The sequence below is a fragment of the Notolepis coatsorum genome, assembly GCF_963971535.1.
Source record: "Notolepis coatsorum genome assembly, chromosome: 3".
Taxonomy (NCBI): Eukaryota; Metazoa; Chordata; class Actinopteri; order Aulopiformes; family Paralepididae; genus Notolepis; species Notolepis coatsorum.
Window position 1 is genome coordinate 81,229,644 of NC_140167.1, and position 22,500 is coordinate 81,252,143.

The 22,500-nt window shown below is 42.0% G+C and overlaps 1 protein-coding gene across 1 annotated transcript in view; it reads left to right on the plus strand.

Annotated features, from left to right (window-relative positions):
* LOC311225870 (disks large homolog 1-like) overlaps positions 1–22,500 on the plus strand; it is a gene marked incomplete at its 5' end in the record, with an annotated part of 66,250 nt that overhangs the window by 1,848 nt on the left and 41,902 nt on the right. The window contains 4 exon segments of the mRNA XM_084311262.1: positions 2,163–2,170; positions 2,636–2,777; positions 10,390–10,525; positions 18,419–18,575. Coding sequence (XP_084167388.1) covers positions 2,163–2,170; positions 2,636–2,777; positions 10,390–10,525; positions 18,419–18,575 — 443 coding nt within the window.

Here is a 22,500-nt window from a genome sequence, read left to right on the forward strand (position 1 = left end):
TACAAAAAATCTAAGCAAATGAAGGGAAGATGATTAAACAGAATGTTTTGTAGATACAGTACTGAATTCTGCCATCCGGACACATGCAATTTGAAATATTATTATAGAATATAGAATATTAGGCCTATAAATGACCTTATTATAGCCAACTCGCACATATATGGATCGGGCCATCGGGCTTTCAGTTTTGTCCAGTTTTGTTTAGTTTTAAAGAGGTTAAAGGTGATATATGGTGTGGTGACAGTAATACAGATATAATAATAAATAATCATATGTAATAAATATATAATAATTGATATGATATAATAATATGTAATACATATAATAATTGATAGGATGCTGTAGTGACAGTAATCCAGATATAATAATATTTTGTATTTTATTTTTTTATTATTTTTTAAACAAACACATAAACAAACATGACAACACACGATTAGATATACAAGCATTGTTAACAGTGCACATCAATTAAATCACTGTTTAGATATAATAATATTTTATAAATATATAATAATTGATTTTGTGGGGACAGTATTACAGATATAATAATAAATAATCATATGTATTAAATATATAATAATTGATAGGATGTTGTGGTGACAGTATTACAAATATAATAATAAATAATTATATGTAATACATATAATAATTGATAGTATGTTGTGGCAACAGTATTACAGTATCATAATAACATAATAATATGTAATACATATATAATAATTGATAGGATTTTGTGGGGACAGTATTACAGATATAATAACATCTAATATTATATTTTAAATATATATTAATTGATAGGTTTTTGTGGGGACAGTATTACAGATATAATAATAAATAATCATATGTATTAAATATATAATAATTGATAGGCTGTTGTGGGGACAGTAACTCAGATATAATAACATATAATATGTATTAAATATATAATAATTGATAGGATGTTGTGGGGACAGTATCACAGATATAATAACATATAATAATATATAATACATATATAATAATTGATAGGATGTTGTGGGGACAGTATCACAGATATAATAACATATAATAATATATAATACATATATAATAATTGATAGGATGTTGTGGGGACAGTATCACAGATATAATAACATATAATAATATATAATACATATATAATAATTGATAGGATGTTGTGGGGACAGTATCACAGATATAATAACATATAATAATATATAATACATATATAATAATTGATAGGATGTTGTGGGGACAGTAACTCAGGAGACATTCAGTCAGTCTGACTGCTATGATCTAGATCTAACATAATGAGATTATTTTAGCTCTGCAGCAGAATACAAGACTGACCGCAGTGTGTGTGTGTGTGTGTGTGTGTGTGTGTGTGTGTGTGTGTGTGTGTGTGTGTGTGTGTGTGTGTGTGTGTGTGTGTGTGTGTGTGTGTGTGTGTGTGTGTGTGTGTGTGTGTGTGTGTGGGTGTGTGTGGGGGTGTGTGTGGGTGTGTCTCTGTGTGTGTGTGTGTGTGTGTGTGTGTGTGTGTGTGTGTGTCTTTGTGTGTGTGGTTTGTGTGTGTCTCTGTGTGTGTTTTTCTGTGTCTCTCTGTGTCTCTGTGTCTCTGTCTCTCTGTGTCTTTGTGTCTCTGTGTCTCTCTGTGTCTCCTTGTCTCTGTGTCTCTGTGTTTCTGTGTCTATGTGTCTCTGTCTCTCTGTCTCTCTGTCTCTCTGTGTCTCTGTGTCAATTCAATTCAATTCAAATAGGCTTTATTGGCATGAAATATTAACATACGTATTGCCAAAAAAAGTTCAACATACAAACAATAACATATATATTAAGCAATAAAATATCATAATATTAGTAATAACAGTAAGGACAATCAACAAGAAACATATTAATTTACAAAATAGTCACTCGATCGGGTAGTCATTTTTCAAGTGTGGCCACTCAGATACATTTAAAGGGCTTGTTCTCTTATTGTGTGACAACCGTCTACATATTTTGCAGCTAATGCTGTACACTGCTCAAATAATCTGCTATGGTGTACTGTCGATTTAGAGCCAGATAGCACTGCATTTTGCTCTGTGCTTTTGTTTGCGTTTTCCAATAGGTGATGTAGTTTTGTTTTAGCTGTGTAGTAATTTGATTTATTCTGATTGGTGATGTGTTCTGTTCCTGGGGTGTGTTAGGAGAGCAGGTTTGTGGACTCAGCCTCAGGACCAGCTGGGTAAGGGGGTTCCTGCTGCTCCGCAGCTCTTGGCACTGCAGGGCTTGATAGTGGTACGAGAGGGGGTCACTTTGTTTTAGGTGTGTCCAAAAGTTAATTGCTCTTTTTTGTATTTTTAGTATTAGTGGGTAACGGCCTAATTCTGCCCTGCATGCATTGTTTGTAGTTTTCCTCTGGACATGTAGGAGAATCTTACAGAACTCTGCATGCAGGGTCTCAATGGGGTGTTTGTCCCATTGGGTAAAGTCTTGTTTTGTAAGTGGACCCCACACCTCACTGCCATAGAGTGCAGTTGGTTCAATAACACATTCAATTAATTTTAACCAGATTCGAATTGGTATTTCTGTTTGTATATTTCTTTTTATGGCATAGAAAGCCCGGTGTGCTTTCCCTCTCAGCTCATGTCTCTGTGTCTCTGTGTCTCTGTGTTTCCAGGTGAACAGCGTCTGTCTCGAAGACGTCTCTCATGAGGACGCCGTCGCTGCACTGAAGTCGACTCCTGACGTTGTTTATCTCCGCGTGTCTAAACACACCTCCCTGTTCCTCAACGACTTCCCCCCCCCTGACGTCACCAACTGTAAGACACACACACACACACACACACTAAACACACACACACTCACACACACTCACACACACACACACACACACACACACACTAAACACACACACTAAACACACACACTAAACACACTCACACACACACACACACACACACACACACTAAACACACACACACACACACACACACATACACTAAACACACTCACACACACACACTCACACACACACACACACTAAACACACACACACACTAAACACATAGTAATCACACACACACACTAAACACACTCACACACACACACACACACACACACACACACACACACACACACACACACACACACACATGCACTAAACACACACACACACACACACACACACACACACACACTAAACTAGAGCTGGGCATAGATAAAAAAATTTAATCTAGATTAATCTACCTGCAATCCTGGAATTAATCTAGATTAATCTAGATTAAAATGGCTCAAAAAAAAATTCTGTGCCCTTCCTTTGATGCCATTAACATTGTTACACTGATATTGACAGCTCTCTCCAGTGTCAAATCACTCTCTGTCAGTAGTTTCTTCTGTGCACCTTCATTTCTTAATCCACACACAAACCTGTCTCTCAATGTGTCTTTTAGTGAATCTCTAAATTCACAATGCTGCTGACTGGTTGCTCACACACAGACTGCTGCAGAAGCAGGTTTCTCAACAAATTCAGTGTAAGCTCAGTGTAACAGTTCCATGAATGAATGAATGAAAACGTTATTTAACAGATTGCAGAATGGGTACAATACAGTACGGCTCAATACACACAATTGTTAAGGGGATGCAGACCAGAGAAAGACGTTTGTCTTGTTTACATCAGGGTCCCCCATTTTCATTTCATATTGCTCCACATTGTCATTAGCCCCTTTCGTGACTGTGATGCACCGAGTGAATCCACAGTCACTTGCTCCTCAATAGGAAACCAACCTAGATTGACCATGAAGGACTGGTTCTGGCCGAACCGTTCGTTATACAAGTATCACAGAGACGTTTCAAAGGTACTCACAGTTGCATGAGGGTTTCGGACAGAGATACGGGATGGTGCGCTGCGCGCATGCGCTGTGATCACCCAACAGCGGAAATAATGCCGCTTTGAGCAGTTTATAAAAATTATTTAAAATGTGTATTAGCAACGCAGAGCTTTCAAACCATCCCGTATCTCTGTCCGAAACCCTCATGCAACTGTGAGTACCTTTGAAACGTCTGTGATTCTTGTATAACGAACGGTTCGGCCAGAACCAGTCCTTCATGGTAAATCTAGGTTGGTTTCCTATCGAGAAGCAAGTGACTGTGGATTCACTCCGTGCATCACAGTCACGAAAGGGTTTGATTGATTGATTGAAAAGTTTATTAACAGATTGCAGAATGGGTACAGTACAGTACATCTCAATACATACAATTGTTAAGGGGATGCAGACCAGAGAAAGACTTTCGTCTTGTTTACACCAGGGTCCCCCATTTTCAATTCATCATAACATATATGACATACATGACATACAGATAGACAGTACTGCTACATCTATACATTTATGACATATCAGATTTGCAAAAACAGTACTGTTTGTGATACAAAAGTGTCCAGAAAAGGAGTGTATATACATTTGGCGTAGAAACTGTACATTGGAGGAGGTTGGTGGGGTGGGGTTGGGTGAGGGCTGTACATTGGAGGTGGGGGGGGGGGGGGGGTTGGGTAGGGGACACACACACATTTTACACTGTACATTGGAATATTGACAAAGCCTTACTTGGTCATTTACTGTACAACTAGGTTAGGACATTTGTAGGGGCCAGTTTCGAATTGCAGTCTCACGTAGGTGTTTTTTGAGAGTGTTTTTGAAGGTGGGTAGTGATTCACATTCCTTTACAGCTTTAGGCAGGGCGTTCCACATTGATGTGGCATAATTGCGAAACGTGTTTAGTCCCTTGTTTGAGCCGAATCTGGGTTTTACATGATTTGTGGAGCTCCCTCTGGTGTTGTGATCGTGGTATTCACTGACCTTTGGGAAGTATTTTGACATGTACATGGGTACCTTGGTCGCGTAGTGTATCTTGTAGACCAGGCCCATTGCAAGTTGCTGTACTCTGTCGTCTACTCTAAGCCATCCTAGGTTGTCAAAGTGGGCAGGGGTGAGGTGGGTTCTAGGAGTCAGGTCAAGTAGTAGTCTGACTAGCTTGTTTTGAGATGTTTGTAATTTGTTTTTTAGTGCCTTTGAGGTGCTTTGGTACCATGAGGTGCAAGCATAGTCGTAGTACCCTTGAATGAGTGCTCCTGCTAGAGTCTTCAGGGTATTCTTGTTTACCAGAGAGGAGATCCGGTACAAGAATCGCGTTCGTTGGTTGACTTTTTTTATTACATTGGATGCCATTTTGTCACAGGAAAGATTAGCCTCTAGGATGGAACCCAGGTAGGTAATTTCATCTTTCCTTGTGATAATATTGTCACCCACTGTAACCGAGAAGCCGTCGGTCTTGCTGAGTTTGTTATTTGAACCGAAGAGAATGGACTCTGTTTTGCCCATGTGTAATGATAGTTTGTTGTCGGCGAGCCATATGCAGATTTTGCCTAGTTCCGAGCTGAGGGCTTTTTCAACCTGTAACTTGTTCTTGTCAGAGACCAGCAGGGCTGAGTCGTCCGCAAACAGGAACAAGTTGCAGTCACAAGCTGACGACATGTCATTTGCATAAATTAGGAATAGTAGCGGTCCTAGTATGCTTCCTTGTGGAACACCACAGCTCACTGTGAGGGGGGGGGATAGGGTACCGTTTACTTCCACCATCTGTTCCCTCCCCTCCAGGTAGGATTGTATCCAGCTCACTGATAAACTATCAAAACCAATTGCTTTTAGCTTGTCAATCAGAATGGTGTGATTGACAGTGTCGAAGGCCTTTTGTAGGTCCAGCATGACCATGCCGCAGTATTTGCCCGCGTCCACCTCTTGTTTGATGTGGTCGTTCAAGTAGAGAAGGCATGTGTCAGTGGAGTGGGATGTTCTGAAGCCAGATTGGAATTTGTAGATTAGATTTTTTTCCGCGAGGTACTTTTCGATCTGTTCGTATACTATTTTTTCCATGACTTTCGAGATGGATGTAAGGATAGAAACAGGGCGGTAGTTACCCGGGTCTAATTTGCTGCCCTTTTTGTGCAGGGGTGTTACTCTCGCAATTTTGAAGTCCTTGGGGACGTGTCCCTGTTTTATGGAGAGGTTTATTATGTGTGTGATGACTGGGGTGATGGCTGCTGCTGAGTCTCTGAGGAATTTGGAGGGGATGTTGTCATGGCCAGTGGCCTTGTTTGGTTGGAGGGCGCTCAGTTTTTTGAGTACCTCATCTGTAGTTACTATTTCCAGTTTGAAGTCGTCTTTGTGGACGCCTAGGTTCATGTAGTATGCTACTATGTGTTCTACCCCATACTGCCCTGAGTGGGAGGGTAGTTTGTTTACCAGTGTTGTGGCTATGTTTGTGAAGAAAGTGTTTAAGTAATTGGCTACATCCAGCTTGTCTGTGATGAGCGTGTTGTCCGTCTTTATGTTTATGTTTGAGAACCTGGTTTTGAGTTTTTTACTGCAGCCTAGTTGATTGTTGAGTAATTTCCAAAGTTCACGTGGTTTATTTTTGTTTTCCTCGGTTTTGTCATTGATGAAATTTTTTTTAGCAGTTTTGATCATGGAGTTTACGTCATTTCTTAGTCTGTTTCTTTCTAGTTTGAGTTCAGTCACGTGGTCTTGGAGTTCACTGCTCGTGCTTTTGGTAAGCTTTGACTGACTTTTACGAAACTCAGAGCATTTTTTGTCTCTGGCTTTCATAGCGGTCAGTATTTCAGTGTGCATCCATGGCTCAGCGCGATTTTTTACCCTGGTGGTTCTTAGGGGGGCCATTTTGTTTAGTATTGATGAAAATTTGGTTTTGAAGCCAAGCCAAGTTTCTTCAACCAGTGTACCATTGAGTTCATCTGACCAGTCCAGACTCTCCAGTTCAAGGTTAAAGGCCTCGCCTTTCATCAAACGGTCCAATATTTCCAATAACCCAAGCCATTTCTGTTGTAAACACTCACGATAGTCCAGTCGATCCTTCCTTTAGTGTGTAAAGTGGATTTCCTCCTCTTGTAGATGTTTCCAATGAGCAACGTGAGCTAACATGCTAACATGCTAACTCGCTAAGCTAACGTTAATAATGTAAACAAAGCTCGCAACGGACTTCTTCTTTCTTGCATTGCGCAGATTCAGACGTCCTCATCGCCGAATTGTGTTATATCCTGAGGACTTCTTAACCTCACCTGTATAACAATGATTATCGGACCACTACTTTAGTTTAACACATTATTCTGACTACAGCTCCGGTAGTGCAATCACTTCCTGGTACCACAGCTGGGAACTACGGCAAGTATTTAAGGACAATACAGACCCAACGTTTAGAAAAAGATTAACGGCGTCAATTATATTATCGCGCGATACTAGTCTCGCGTTAACGCAGCACGTTAACGCCGTTAACGGCCCAGCTCTACACTAACCACACACACACAATTCAATGGGGCTTTATTGACATTGAACATCAGTACGGTGCAGATATATATGTGTGATTGACAGTCTTTATGGTGGTTGTATTCCATTGGATGTCCTTTTTCTTGTCACAGCAGCTCACAAATCTTGCTGCTGTGTTTATACATTGTTGTTGTCACCTAGTAGGTAGGGGAGTTTTGAGTTATTTCCCATGTTTTCAAAGTCTCTTTGGGTGTTTGCAATTTGTGGGAAGTATATGTCTCTGATGTCTTGGTATAGTGGGCAGGTTGTTAAGAAGTGTAGCTCGGTTTCCACCTTGTCTTGTGTGCAGTGGGTGCACAGTCTGTCTTCTCTTGGGAGCCAGGGCCCTGTTTCATGTACGTGGTTCAACTAAGTCGATCAACATGTCCATTATCCAGCTTCAGTTAACCCGATGTTCAAAGCCGGGATTTTCCTGTTTCACAAAGGAGGATTCAGTCTCGTTAACTCAAGCCAGACTTGAGAGTCAGGCTCAAGTCAGGCTAGATGCGCGCTCCCGTTTTAGGTGGAAAGCCAGCACGTATCGATGGCAGAGACCCTGATTCTCAACGGCATTGATTGATTAATTGATTTAAGACTTTATTGACAGATTGCAATAGGCTCAATCGCCTCGCCGACAAGTTAAATGCGTTATCTATAGGCTAATTCTAAGTCCCTCATTACCTCAATCAATCAGATTATATTTCTTTAAACTTGCCTGCTGGATTGAATAATCAAATTAGATCTTGCTAGCGAAAATAACTAGTTAACTGTTATACAGAATTACGAGACGGCTTTCTTGCCCATTGATTGATGTATAGTCAATATTTAACTTATCTCCAATGTGGTCCAACGGGTTGTTCTTTTGACTTCCACACGGACGACCCGGGTTCAAGACCGGGGTCCTTCTTTTTGCAATATAGGAATAATTCAATTTGGTGCACGTTGAGAGCTATATAAAGAATGACATCCTCAATGCATGTAGATTTATAATATTTTAACTTAAAACCAGGCTACTTTGGCGTATAATCATTAATATTATATTCAAAAAAATCATATTGGAAACACGGGGATTTGAACCCCGGTCGGCGGATTGGGAGGCTTGAGCACTACCGCTGGGCCACTGGGCCAGATGGGATAAATTCATTGTTTATACATTAATGAACGAGAGACCCGTGTTTAGAATATCCTTTGTTTTGAATGAAGTTTATCTCTTTATCCTCATTCATTAATGTGACGTCAACGGCTCATTCAATTTCTCAAATCCGTCAAACAGCGCATCTCATCAGACATCTTAATCCCAGTTACAATTAAAATAACCACATCATGTGTACATCGCACGAGCGAGCGCCACCGTCGCCACGGTATATATAACGTGCATTATTTAGGACAAAGTGAATTTAATATCAGCATTTTGGGTCTATTTTACATTTCAAAAGCCCCCTCTGGAAGAATGGAGCACAAAAACGTAATTCAGAATGGTATAATGCAGATCGTAGACTGTGGGAATAGTTTCAGGAAACGGGCTGTCACTTCTTTGCGGGGGCGTGGCGATAGTTCAGGCTAACTTGAACTTGAACTCTGCTTTCGACCAGGCTCAAACTTTTGGATATGTTGTCATGGTGATTTGGAAAATCCAGGTACATGAAATCGGAAAGTCCGGCTAACCCAGTTATCCAGCTAAAGTTATCCGGCTAACTCAGTTATCCAGGTACAAGAAACAGGGCCCAGGTCTGCCTATGGTGGCCTTTCTCGATGGCTAGGCTGTGCTCGCTGGTCAAGGATCTCCTTAGTTTTGGATCAGTCACAGTGCTCAGGTATTCTGCCACTGTGTACTCTCTGTTTAGGGCCAAATAGCATTCCAATTTGCTCTTGTTTTGGGTTGATTCTTTCCAATGTGTCAGATAGTTTTATTTTAGTTTTCTTATCATTTGGTTTAGTCCAGTGTGGTTTCTGTCTGGTGGCTCTGCTTGTGTTTGTGAGCAGAGTCCCAGAACCAACTGGCTGAGTGGGTATCTCTCTAGGGTCTCTCTGTAGGTGAGGGCTTTGTTATGGAGTGTGTCTGGGTCACTTTCTTTTAGGTGATTATAGAATTTAAATGCTCTCTTTTGGATTTTGATGATTAGTGGGTATCTTCCTAGTTCTGCTCTGCTATCTGCATGCATTATTTGGTGTTTTCTGTTCGGTGTGGAGAATGGATTTGCAAAATTCTGAATGCAGAGTCTCAATTTGGTGTTTGTCCCATTTTGTGAAATCTTGGTTTGCAAGTGGGCCCCAGACCTCGCAACCACCAAGTCTAATATTTTGAGCCAGATTTGAATTGGGATGTCTAGCTTGATGTTCCCCCTTCTTGCTTTGTCTCTCAGGTCGTTCACAGCTTGGTTGAAGTTCCCTGTAGCACTGATGTTTAGGCCGAGATAAGTGTAGTTTTTTGTGTGTTTTAGGGCAATTCTGTCTAGGAGGAATTTGTGATCGCGTTGTTGTAGGCTGGGTATTTTTTTGAATATCATAACTTTTGTTTTGGTTAGATTTACTGTCAGTGCCCAGGTCTGGGAGAATTTGTGTAGATGATCAAGGTGCTGTTGTAGCCCTTCTTTTGTTGGAGACAGCAGCACCAGATCATCTGCAAACAGTAGGCATTTGACGTCTGTGTTTACTAGGGGGATGCCAGGTGCTGCAGCTTGTTTCAATGTTTTTGCCAGTTCATCTCTCATTATCTATTTCTCTCTCTCTCCCCGTCTGTCTCTCTCTCTGTCTCTTTCTGTTTCTCTCTCTCTCTCATTCTCTCTGTTTCTCTCTCTCTCTCTCTTTCTCTCTCTCTGTGTCTCTCTCTGTGTCTGTCTCTCTCTCTCTCTCACTCTCACTCTCTCTCTCTCTCTCTCTCTCTCTCTCTCTCTCTCATTCTCTCTCTCTCTCTCATTCTCTCTCTCTCTCTCTCTCTCTCTCTCTCTCTCTCTCTCTCTCTCTCTCTCTCTCTCTCTCTCTCTCTCTCTCTCTCTCTCTCTCTCTCTCTCTCTCTCTCTCTCTCTCTCTCTCTCTCTCTCTCTGTGTGTCTCTACAGCCTACTCCCCTCACCCGGAGAACCATGTGAGCACCTCCTACATGAGTGGTGGTCAGTCTGTAAGCCCCGCCCCCTTGACCACACCCAGATACTCACCGCTGCCCCGGGGCATGATGGGAGATGATGAGGTCACCAGGTGAGATCTGAGACACAAAGAAAGGCAGACACTCACACCGAAGAACACACACACAGTACAAGTACACAAACACACACACACATACAGTACAAGTACACAAACACACACACACAGTACAAGTACACATGCACACACACAGTACAAGTACACAAACACACACTCACACCGATGAACACACACACAGTACAAGTACACAAACACACACACATACAGTACAAGTACACAAACACACAGTACAAGTACACATGCACACACACACAGTACAAGTACACAAACACACACTCACACCGATGAACACACACACACAGTACAAGTACACAAACACACACACACACACACACAGTACAAGTACACATGCACACACACAGTACAAGTACACATGCACACACACACAGTACAAGTACACAAACACACACACTCACACCGATGAACACACACACACAGTACAAGTACACATACACACACACATACACAGTACAAGTACACGTACACACACAATACAAGTACACAAATACACACACACAGTACAAGTACACGTACACACACACAGTGCAAGTACACATACATTTTCATATACGACAATAACAAAACAAAAAGGACCCTTGTAAACAAGAACTATGATGAAATGTATCACAATTTGTATTTAAATGACATAAATAAAATAAAATTATAATTGTTTAAATAATGTCGAAGTCTTAACTAAAGAAATTATTTGGCTGATTTATATTTTATCCAGTGACTTGTAGGCTTTGAAAAATATACACAGACAGACAGACAGACAGACAGACAGACAGACAGACAGACAGACAGACAGACAGACAGACAGACAGACAGACAGACAGACAGACAGACAGACAGACAGACAGACAGACAGACAGACAGACAGACAGACAGGACTCTTCCTTTTATAAAGAACCACAGACCATTCTCACTGACCTCTAGAACCTACTAAGCATTAAACTGTGTGTGTGTGTGTGTGTGTGTGTGTGTGTGTGTGTGTGTGTGTGTGTGTGTGTGTGTGTGTGTGTGTGTGTGTGTGTGTGTGTGTGTGTGTGTGTGTGTGTGTGTGTGTGTGTGTGTGTGTGTGTGTGTGTGTGTGTGTGTGTGTGTGTGTGTGTGTGTGTGTGTGTGTGTGTGTGTGTGTGTGTGTGTGTGTGTGTGTGTGTGTGTGGCAGTAAAAGGCAGATGGCAGTGAGCGTGTCATCTGAGGATGCCGTGTCAGGCCACACACACACACACACACACACGCACACACACACACACACACACACACACACACACACACACACACACACACACACACACACACACACACACACACACACACACACACACACACACGCACACACACATGCACACACACACACACATGCACACAATCCAATCCAATCCAGCTTTATTTATATAGCAGGTTTAAAAACAACAAAGTTGACCAAAGTGCTTCACAATCAATCAATACAGTAAAAAACACATAGACTAATCACAATACAAGGCACACAGAACTACAAACAGATAAGGGCAGCAGACTGTAAAAATGCTTAAATGCTAGAGAGAACAGATGTGTTTCTAAATGGGATTTAAACATTGGGAGCGTTGGGAACAGCCTAATGTGGGGAGTCAACTCGTTCCAGAGTTTGGGGGCTGTAACCGCAAACGCACAGTCCCCCCTGTTCTTTAGACTGGATTTGGGGACAACAATGAGGGACTGGTCAGAAGACCTCAGTGACCGTAATGGGGTGTAGGGGTGCAGGATCTCTGTGAGGTAGGGTGGGGTCAGACCATTCATTGCTTTATAAGCAAACAACAGGATCTTAAAAGGTATCCAGACTACACAGGCAGCCAATGAACCAACCACTGCACTTTTACAGTCTTATTGTTGTCTCACTGTCCTGTCCTGTCTGGCACTTTACTTTATTTATAATTATTTATTTACTGTTGTATTGTTCTTAATTGTGAAAAAGAAAAGCATGCACTGTATGTAAACGTCAAATCACGTTCCATTTGTTCTGCAAAATGGTGAATAAAGTAATCTGAATCTGAATGAAGGGAGGCGAGGACAATACAATAACACACAGTTGTACTGTTGTTAATCCTGCTTAATGGAGGGATTACAGACTATCAGGCCTGCGTCACCGTGGTTACTGAAATATGACTTGTTCCGTCGCAACCCTGTGGTTCAATCAGCTTTGATTATCATAAATCTGATAACTCAGACTCACTGGTAAGAGTGGCCATCTCTCCCCCCCCCCCCCTCTCTTTCTCTCTTCTCTCTATCTCTCTAACTCTCTCTCTCTCTTTCTCTCCATCTCTCTCTCTTCTCTCTCTCCCTCTCTCTATCTCTCGACCTCTCTCTCCCTCTCTCCCTCTCTCCATCTCCCTCTCTCACTCTCCCTCTCTCTATCTCTATCTCTCTCTCCCTCTCTCCATCTCTCTCTCCCTCTCTCTTCTCTCTCTCTCTCCCCCTCTCTCTCTCCCCCTCTCTCTATCTCTCTCTACGTTGCAGAGTAAAACATTTAATTAGCTAAGAAAGTCAGCATTAATGAGTCTACTCGATACCCTCATGTTCAGTACTTAAGATGCCTAAAGAGACGCCCCGAATTGTGCGCTTTGCTTACACATGTATTTTACACCAAATCATCAAACACTCAGACTCCAGATTTAGGCTGAGGTTAGACTAGTGTATTCCTGGCGTTTTTTTATACGTTTTTGACGACGTATCATGTCCTATCTACACAGAAACGCGTTTTTTGGCGTTTTTTTGTGGATACGGCTGAAACGCAAAATTGTGTTTGCGTTTGGAGATACGCAAAAAAAACGCCAGGAATACAGCGTGTAGTCAGCACGGAGCAGTTGTTGCGAAAACGCCCATGCGCAGTAGATACCATCTGCGTGCCCTTCCTGTGTACAGTGTGTGTGTGTTTGGGACAGAGCTCCGTGTGTTGTCAAGTTATTGTTATAAGGACCCCAGTCCAAGCTACAACAGTCTGCATTCCCTTAACAATTGTTTGTATTGAGCCGTATTGTATTGTACCCATATGCAATATGTTAAATAAAGTTTACATCCATTCATTCTGCTGGCATTACCGATTGCATGAGCTGGCTAACGTGAGCTATCAGGATTCAGACCCTGTTAGCTCAGAGTTCCTCTTTCAACTTAACAAGCATTAAACAAAATGGCCCAGTCATCTATTCACCTTTGTTTAATACACACAGCGTTGTCTCTAATGTTATCTAACTACTGATAGCTCGCGATATCATCAGTTTTGATGCTGGCTAAGTAGCGTGAGCTAACAATGCTACCGATCGTTTTTTAGCCTAAACTATCCGCTCTTGGTGGTCACTTGTGTTGATGTTAGTTTTGTTTCATCAACAAATGACAGGCAGAACACACAGTGAATGTATCCGTTTTGTTTATTGCACTTTTATTAGGCTTTGCTGAAAAAAGAATTGCTGCATTGAGCAAGATGGTGGCGCGGCATAGGCGCCTGCCTTGTTGACATTTTCTTTGCTGGAGCTTCCAGGAAGTGTATTGGCACATTCGTTCTGATTGGTTGAAATTGCCTTCATGTTTGCCACCTACTGCCACCTACTGCTTTGGCAGTGTACTACATCAGTGTGCTTGGCTGACAAAAACGAAAAAAAAACGAAAGTGTGACTCGAGGCGCATGACGTCGCGGCGATACGCGGCGATGCGTATAAGAAAACAATACGAAGATGATACGAAAGGTGTAACCTCAGCCTTAGTGACTCGACTACAACACTGTAACAAGGCAGCTGTCGTCCTAACAGTCTGCTGCCTGGCATAGTGTTAAAGGAACACGCCGTAGTCTCCAGAGTTAGACAAGGTGGCACCACAAGCTAAGCTATACCTCACCATTTCTACACTGTACTGTACCTGCACTGTATATACTGTACATACTGTATATAGGTATATTGAAATGTTTTGTTGTTTACACTTGTTTACGTACTTGACTTTCTATTTTATACTTATATTATACTTATTTTATACTATCTTGTTATTATCTAGCACACTCTCAGGAGCAAAACAGAAAGAAGCATTTCATGCAAAGTATTCTGTATTTCTGTATGACAACTAATAAAGAAACTTGAACTTGAACTTGAGAAGATAGATACCAGTTTCCTCTCCGCACGTTCAGTAGAAAGCTATTCACGCTCAAGCTAGCCTAGCTTAGCACAAATTAATGGAAGCGGATACGGACCACTAGCCTACCTTAAAACTAGAGGTGTTTTTGGCCAACAGCCAGGGTAGCCCGTCCGCATCCGCTTACATTAATTTGTTCTAAGCTAGGCTAACTTAATTCAGGTTCAGACCGTCTACCAATACTTGGATATAAACCTTGTTTGGGTGTAAGAGCTACTCAAACATTTCATGACATTTTAAGTCAGGGCCCCATTCAGTAGGCGTGTTCGAGATTGGCGAGGCGGACGCAGATCTGCACAGGTTTTACTACGGCCTCGCCAAGCGCGTTGCATGACGGTTAGAATGTTGTCCGACTTGCTCTGGAAATCTGACGAGACAAGGCGCAGAACTCTCGCGGGAGCGAGCCACGCACAGCCTTCAGAGCGAGGCTCCACAGTACCTCTCACCCGGCTGCTCCACGCAAATCCATGATGGGGAACGACTTGCTATCGTTGCGAAAAGCGCCCATTGGCTCAGAAAAGTTGTCACCTGGTTGTCACCACCAGCCACGCCCACAAGAGAAAGTTATGAGACGTCTGATTGATTGATTGAAAACTTTATTAACCGATTGCAGAATGGGTACAATACAGTACGGGTCCCGTCTACCAGTCTATCCCCTCTATCAGATAGATTTATTCTTATTATTATTGGATACAGGAGTTTGGGTACCAAGAGCTTCTTCAAGTCGATTCTACAGACGGACTGTTTCTATCATCGGAATTAAATAATTATAATGATAATAAATACGACAATTATGTTTTGCATTTATAGTCATGACTCAATGAGCAATCTGAGCATTACCGCTCGTATGTATAGTACTTCTCTAAGCCGTCTGGCTCACAGATAACCGACTAGAATAGATTAACGAACTTCATATAAATCTATAGTTCATTAACGATGCAGCAGCTGATACTGTATACATACACACATACACTGCTGAATAATTCTGTTTTGCCTCAATATATACTGTATATATAATTCTGTTTTGCCTCAATATACAGTATATATAATATATTGATGCAAAACAGAATTATTCAGCAGTGTGTTGTGTGTGCGTGCACGCGTGCTGCGGTTGGCAGGAGCACGCAACAAGATGGTATATAAATATGGTATATTAATACAGTCTAGTGTGCTGTGCTGTGTGATGACAATACATTTTAATTGAATCTAATTGTGCCCTCAAGTCGCATTATAATGAGCTGGACAGGTGTGTATGTGTGTGTGGTAACGTGAACGCGATATCTGCCATGCGAGACTAGGCGAGAGGCTGTATTCAAATCTGAAGTGTCCGACGTTCTGACTCCTCCCCCGGCTGCACTTGGCTACTCTCGTCTACTTTCGAGGTGAGCCGAAATCAATCTCGAACACGCCTAATTTGAACGTGTGCTTGACTTTGTGCGTATATATACGCACAGCTCGGACCATGCGTACCTGGCGCCCAGCGGTAGAATATGGAGACTGCAGACGTGGAAATAAGCTTTCGTGCATTAGTTTGACTGACGTGTTCGGTATGACCCCCCGTAATTCATTATAGTTAATTGTAAAATAGCGACAGTAGTGTAATTATTGTCAAAACCCTATAAATAGCATTTGGAATAGGTATTTCTTTCCGAATGAATGCAGCATGGTTTATATATAGCGTTATCGGAATACTACGGGGTGTACTGACTGCGCTCCGCGTAACTCAACTCGTTAGTATTTTGCGCATAGATTGCAGAAATATAGGAACGTTTTGATTATATTTATAAGGCTTTGCAACTTACAACTTCAAAATTCCACTTATTTCGTTTTACAATGTCAAAGCCTTTTAAATATAATCAAAATGTTCCCGTATTTCTGCAATCTATGCACAAAATAATAACGAGTTGAGTTCTAACAAAGAACGTATTACATGCTGGGTAGGCTGATAGAGTAAACTGTAAATAAAATAGCCTATGACATTATAAAGGATATGGGCTATAGCAGGGGTTCCCAACCTTTATTCCCCAGAGCCCCACGATTCCTTGGAGACATATAGGAATATGATATGATATAAGGTATACTGGTCCGTCCGCGAGGAGATAGCCCACAGCGGATAGCCATTAAATGCCATTTGAGAATATAGGCTATTAAGGCTAAATGATCGGCTTATCGCCTATACATATTATTTAATGTTTTCATAAGCGTAAAGATACAACAGCTAGATTAACGATCAAGTTAGTTTACTGTATGCAGGCTTCGCAGGGCTGTGCCATGTGCTATTATATATGCGCAAGTTACTGTTGCATAATGTAGGCTATGGCTGCTATTATATCTAATTAATATAGGCTACCTAATACCGACAACAAAATAGATTGTATGCCTCTACAAATCATATTATACCCGGTAGCCAATCGAACGAAACGAATAAAGGCATTAATATTCCAGCATTGGTTATAATGACACACCAACGCCAAACAGTGGTTAACGGTCTTTATTAGTATTTTGAGCTGTCCAGGCAGAATTGCAGCAATGATCTTAGGGAGTCGTTGATATCTGACATCACCATATACAAGTCCGTCAGCCTGTCGCGTATTTATCCCATAACATGCGTTGTCTTCTTGGTTCGACGGTGCGTTAAATTAGTTGCTTAGACCTCCGTGAACAATCTCGCTCTCAGTTTCTCAGAGTTCGCTCGGGTTAGTCCATTATTTCACATCCCATGGGGGTGTTTCATTACCATATATGGATAATCATGCACGAGCATTGACGGTAAGAACAAATGGTATTTATCAACACGGAGTGTGCGTACGACCCGTGTACACACGTGTGATAAATCCCGATTTTTCTGTACGTACACACATTCTACATTCTGTGCTTAAGAACGAAAATAGAACACTTTCTAAGAATTGTTGATAAATGAGGGCCCTATCCCTGCACTACTGGTGGCATCCAGCAGGGGGAGTGCTGTCCCCATCCATCATCCAGTCAGTCTGCCCTTCTATTGTGTCACAGATCAGCAGGTTACAGAACTGGTTAGACTGGTTTCTATTCTGTTTCTATTGTGTCACAGATCAGCAGGTTACAGAACTGGTTAGACTGGTTTCTATTCTGTTTCTATTGTGTCACAGATCAGCAGGTTACAGAACTGGTTAGACTGGTTTCTATTCTGTTTCTATTGTGTCACAGAACAGCAGGTTACAGAACTGGTTAGACTGGTTTCTATTCTATTTCTATTGTGTCACAGATCAGCAGGTTACAGAACTGGTTAGACTGGTTTCTATTCTGTTTCTATTGTGTCACAGATGGTCACTTTATCACAATTTAAATGACGTCAGGTGGCTGTCATCTCAAGGGTCTTATGTTGCCATGACTACATACATTTTTAGAGCATACTGTAAAAAATATCTGCATTAAAGGCTGAATGGCATATGGTTTGTGTTTTAAAGACCTTTGTCAGCAGACCAGAGCCTCTCAGATAGAGTTTTATTATCTGTCAAACTGACAGAGTTATTCCTACAGTTGAAAGGATGTGACAGGATGTGTGTGTGTGTGTGTGTGTGTGTGTGTGTGTGTGTGTGTGTGTGTGTGTGTGTGTGTGTGTGTGTGTGTATGTGTGTGTGTGTGTGTGTGTGTGTGTGTGTGTGTGTGTGTGTGTGTGTGTGTGTACTTGTACTGTCCTGAAGGAGTTGTTGAATTGTAAGTTTGGGTGTGTGTTTGTTTCTGTGTCCCAGGGACCCCAGGCGGGTGGGGCTCCAGCGCGGGGCTACAGGTCTGGGTTTTAACATCGTCGGAGGGGAAGACGGAGAAGGAATCTTCATCTCCTTCATTCTCGCTGGAGGTCCTGCTGACCTGTGTGGAGAGCTGAGGAAAGGAGACCGGATACTGTCAGTAAGTACATAGTCACTAAGTATACTATAGATGAATATCACTAAGTATATACTGTCAGTAAGTACATAGTCACTAAGTATAGATGAATCAATCACCAAGTATATACTGTCAGCAAGTACATAGTCACTAAGTATATACTAGGTTGGTACAACTGCAGCTCAGTATGGTCCATAACATCTATTACTACAGCCCCCCCCCCCCCCCCCCCTCGAGTACTTCAGTTACACTCACCACACAAGAGCCAGTATTGCTGATCTGTGCTTGCCTAGGTTCAAAACCAACATGGGTAAATATTCATTTAGGTTTGGTGGAGCGACAAACTGGAATATGTTGCCTTTGCCTTTGAGTACAAGCAGCCAGCACCTTTTTAAGAACAAGGTCAAAACCTGCCTCTTTGAAAATGGGAAAGCTTAACCCATTCTCCGCCAATGACGTGTTAACACGTCATTCTCCGCCATGCGTAATCTGCCAATGACTTGTTAACCCTTTCTCCGCCGATGACGTGTTTACACGTCTTTCCTCGCCATGCGTAATCTGCCAATGACCGGTTACGGCATCTTTGAGACCAATATTTAAAGTTTTCGTCACGGTATTCATATGTCACCCACGGAGTCTTGGCTGGTCCTGTAGGACTCTGCTCACCTGGTGGCCGATCGGCGAGTTGCCAAAACCGGAAGTGGCCGGAAGTGCTTGGTCCGTCCCCTATTCCGTCCGGCCACTCGTTATCGCTCCCGGGACTCAATCCAGACACCGTGGATATCGATCCGTTGCCATAACTCAATAAACAACATGATTGGACGTGTATTAGTAATATACAACCCGGAAATGGATCGCATCGATCAACATCCCATAATAGCGATCTTTTTGCTCCACGCTCATCACCCAACGGTAAGAGGAGACAGGGGTGAGTTTCAGCGTTTTTCTTTACCATTTTCGATATAAACTGCTCTGATCTATATATCAGCCATACTACATAAATGATTTAACGTCGGCCACGGAATTATAAACGACCCCCCCCCCCCTCCGGTCAACCGCAGATGATCAGTCAACACGTCTAGGACCATGTACAGTTGAAATGTTTAATCTGGCGTAGATCGGTATCAAACTGCATTTGATGATCTAATATATGCATTTATGGCTATATCTCACGTTCTATGAAATACTGCAGAAAACGATAAAAACATATTTATACTCTAGACCGTATTATTGTATGAATGTGTGAATGAAAAAGTAAAACATTCCTACATCCTGAACGGTAGATAATTGATGTTGAATGGGCCATAGTAATGTCAATTTAGCAATACAATTTAAAAAGTTATAGCCCTGCAAAGAAGGTGAACATCTCCATAGACAAATAGCGCTGGCAGAGAGGCTACAAGGATGGATATAAGCTCCGGCAGAGAATGGGTTAAGAACATGTTCATGTAAATATTTTGTACCGATGCTATTTGTTGTAAATGTGTTCTACTATACTCTAATGTGTTCTACTCTACTGTAATGTGTTCTACTCTACTCTAATATGTTCTACTCTACTCTACTCTACTCTACTGTGTTCTACTCTACTCTAATGTGTTCTACTCTACTCTACTCTAATGTGTTCTACTCTACTCTAATGTGTTTTACTGTACTCTACTCTAATGTGTTCTACTGTACTCTAATGTGTTCTACTGTACTCTAATGTGTTCTACTCTACTCTAATGTGTTCTACTGTACTCTAATGTGTTCTACTCTACTCTAATGTGCACTGTACTCTAATGTGTTCTACTGTACTCTAATGTGTTCTACTGTACTCTAATGTGTTCAACTGTACTCTACTCTAATGTGTTCTACTGTACTCTACTCTAATGTGTTCTACTCTACTCTAATGTGTTCTACTCTAATGTGTTCTACTCTACTCTAATGTGTTCTACTCTAATTAAGCATTACATCACGCGCAGGAGTGTGTTATATTCATTAGATCACGCCTAGCGGTGGTTGTTAGGCCTGATGCGCAGCGGAGGGTCGTTAGACTCCCCTAGGCGTGATCTAATGAGTATAACACATGACTTCAAGTGATGTAATGCTTTTATACAATGGCCGAATTCACCCAACCTTATTGCTATACAATAAACACACAGTAATTGAAGCATAATGGAGATTTATTCACAAAACCATCCACAGAGAACGTAGATCCAATAGTAGATCCAAGTCTGACAAAATAAATAAATAAATCGACAGCCATTTTGTTTTTGTTTTAAAAGTCCGCGATTTTTCTTTTGTTTCACAATGGGTCATGACAAACCATTTACATAATCCAACATATGTGTAACGAACTTGTGGGAGGGATCTGGGGTCACGTGGTGTGTGTTATACGAAATAACAACGGCTAACTTGACTGTTTCAGACAGAATCAAGATATTTGCATGCCATTGTATAATGTGTTCTACTCTACTCTAATGTGTTCTACTCTAATGTGTTTTACTCTACTCGAATGTGTTCTACTCTACTCTAATGTGTTCTACTCTAAGATAAGATGATAAGATAAGATAAGATGATCCTTTATTGAACCCCTTGGGGGAAATTCAGGTGTCAAAGCAGCATGGGGGGGGATACAGGGTGACGGATGCATAGCTTCACAGTCCTATATACACTATAGATACACTTAAAGTATAGATACAAATACAATATAATATAAAAAAAAAAGTACAAACAAGATAGCCCAGTGATGAGAGTCCAGTGATATTAGTTTCTAGTGCAAAATATAAGATAATCAGTACGGTGATGTGAGTCTCTCGTTCTCAAGTCCCGAGTTGTGACAGTGATAGTTCTGGCAGCAGATCCGGCCGCCCAAGCCCTTTGTTGTAGAGCCTGATGGCTGCTGGTATAAAGGACCGGCACAGGTGATTTGTGGTGTGTCGGGGGGGATGAGTCTTAGGCTGAACGTGATCTTCATTCTGGCTAGCTCCTCGTAGAGGGGGTGAGAGGGGTTCTCCAGGATTGCTTCTAGCTTTTTCCTCATCCTCCTTTCAGCCACCACCTCTAGATTATCCAGCTCACCACCCACTACTGAGCTAGCCTTCTTCACCAGCTTGTTCAGCTTGCTGGAGACCCTCAAGTTGATGTTGCCCCCAGTCGGTTGCACACGTCGAACGACTGGAGTCTCCTCAGGAAGAACAGCCTACTCTGTCCCTTCCTGTAGAGGGCCTCAGTGTTGTGTTCTACTATTACATTTACATTTAGTCACTGACGATTTTATCCAAAGCGACTTACAAGTTCTGTACGACAAGTCATCAGGAAGGGCACAACAAAATGTTGAGTGCTACAGTGTAGGTTAGTGTATTAGGACAAGTGCATGACAGTAAGGTTAGTTAGGGTTAGATAATTATTATAATTTTTTTGATCAGATAATGGTTGAAAAAGTGCATCTTTAGTCGACGGCGAAAGATTGCACGGGTTTCGGCTGTCCGACCTGGGGTGGGCAGTTCATTCCACCATTGTGGGGCAAGGACTGAGAAAAGGCAGGTTCTCCTTGATGACCCTCCCGGAGCTCGGATAGGAGTGGGTCTGAGACGGCCAGAAGATGCAGAGCGTAGGGGTCTTGAGGGTGTGTAGTTAGAGACCATTGACCGGAGGTAGGCAGGAGCGGTTCCCTTTGCCGCACGATATGCCAGGTCGAGGGCCTTGAAGCGGATTCGTGCAGCAATGGGGAGCCAGTGCAGGTCCCTAAGAAGTGGGGTGACATGGACCGACTTCGGTAGGTTTGAGATCAGGCGGGCCGCTGCGTTCTGAATGAGTTGAAGAGGCTTGGTGGCAGTGGCCGGGAGGCCAGCAAGCAGTGCGTTGCAGTAGTCGAGGCGGGAGATGACTGTTGATTGGACGAGGAAGTTCTACTCTACTCTAATGTGTTCTACTCTACTCTAATGTGTTCTACTCTACTCTACTCTAA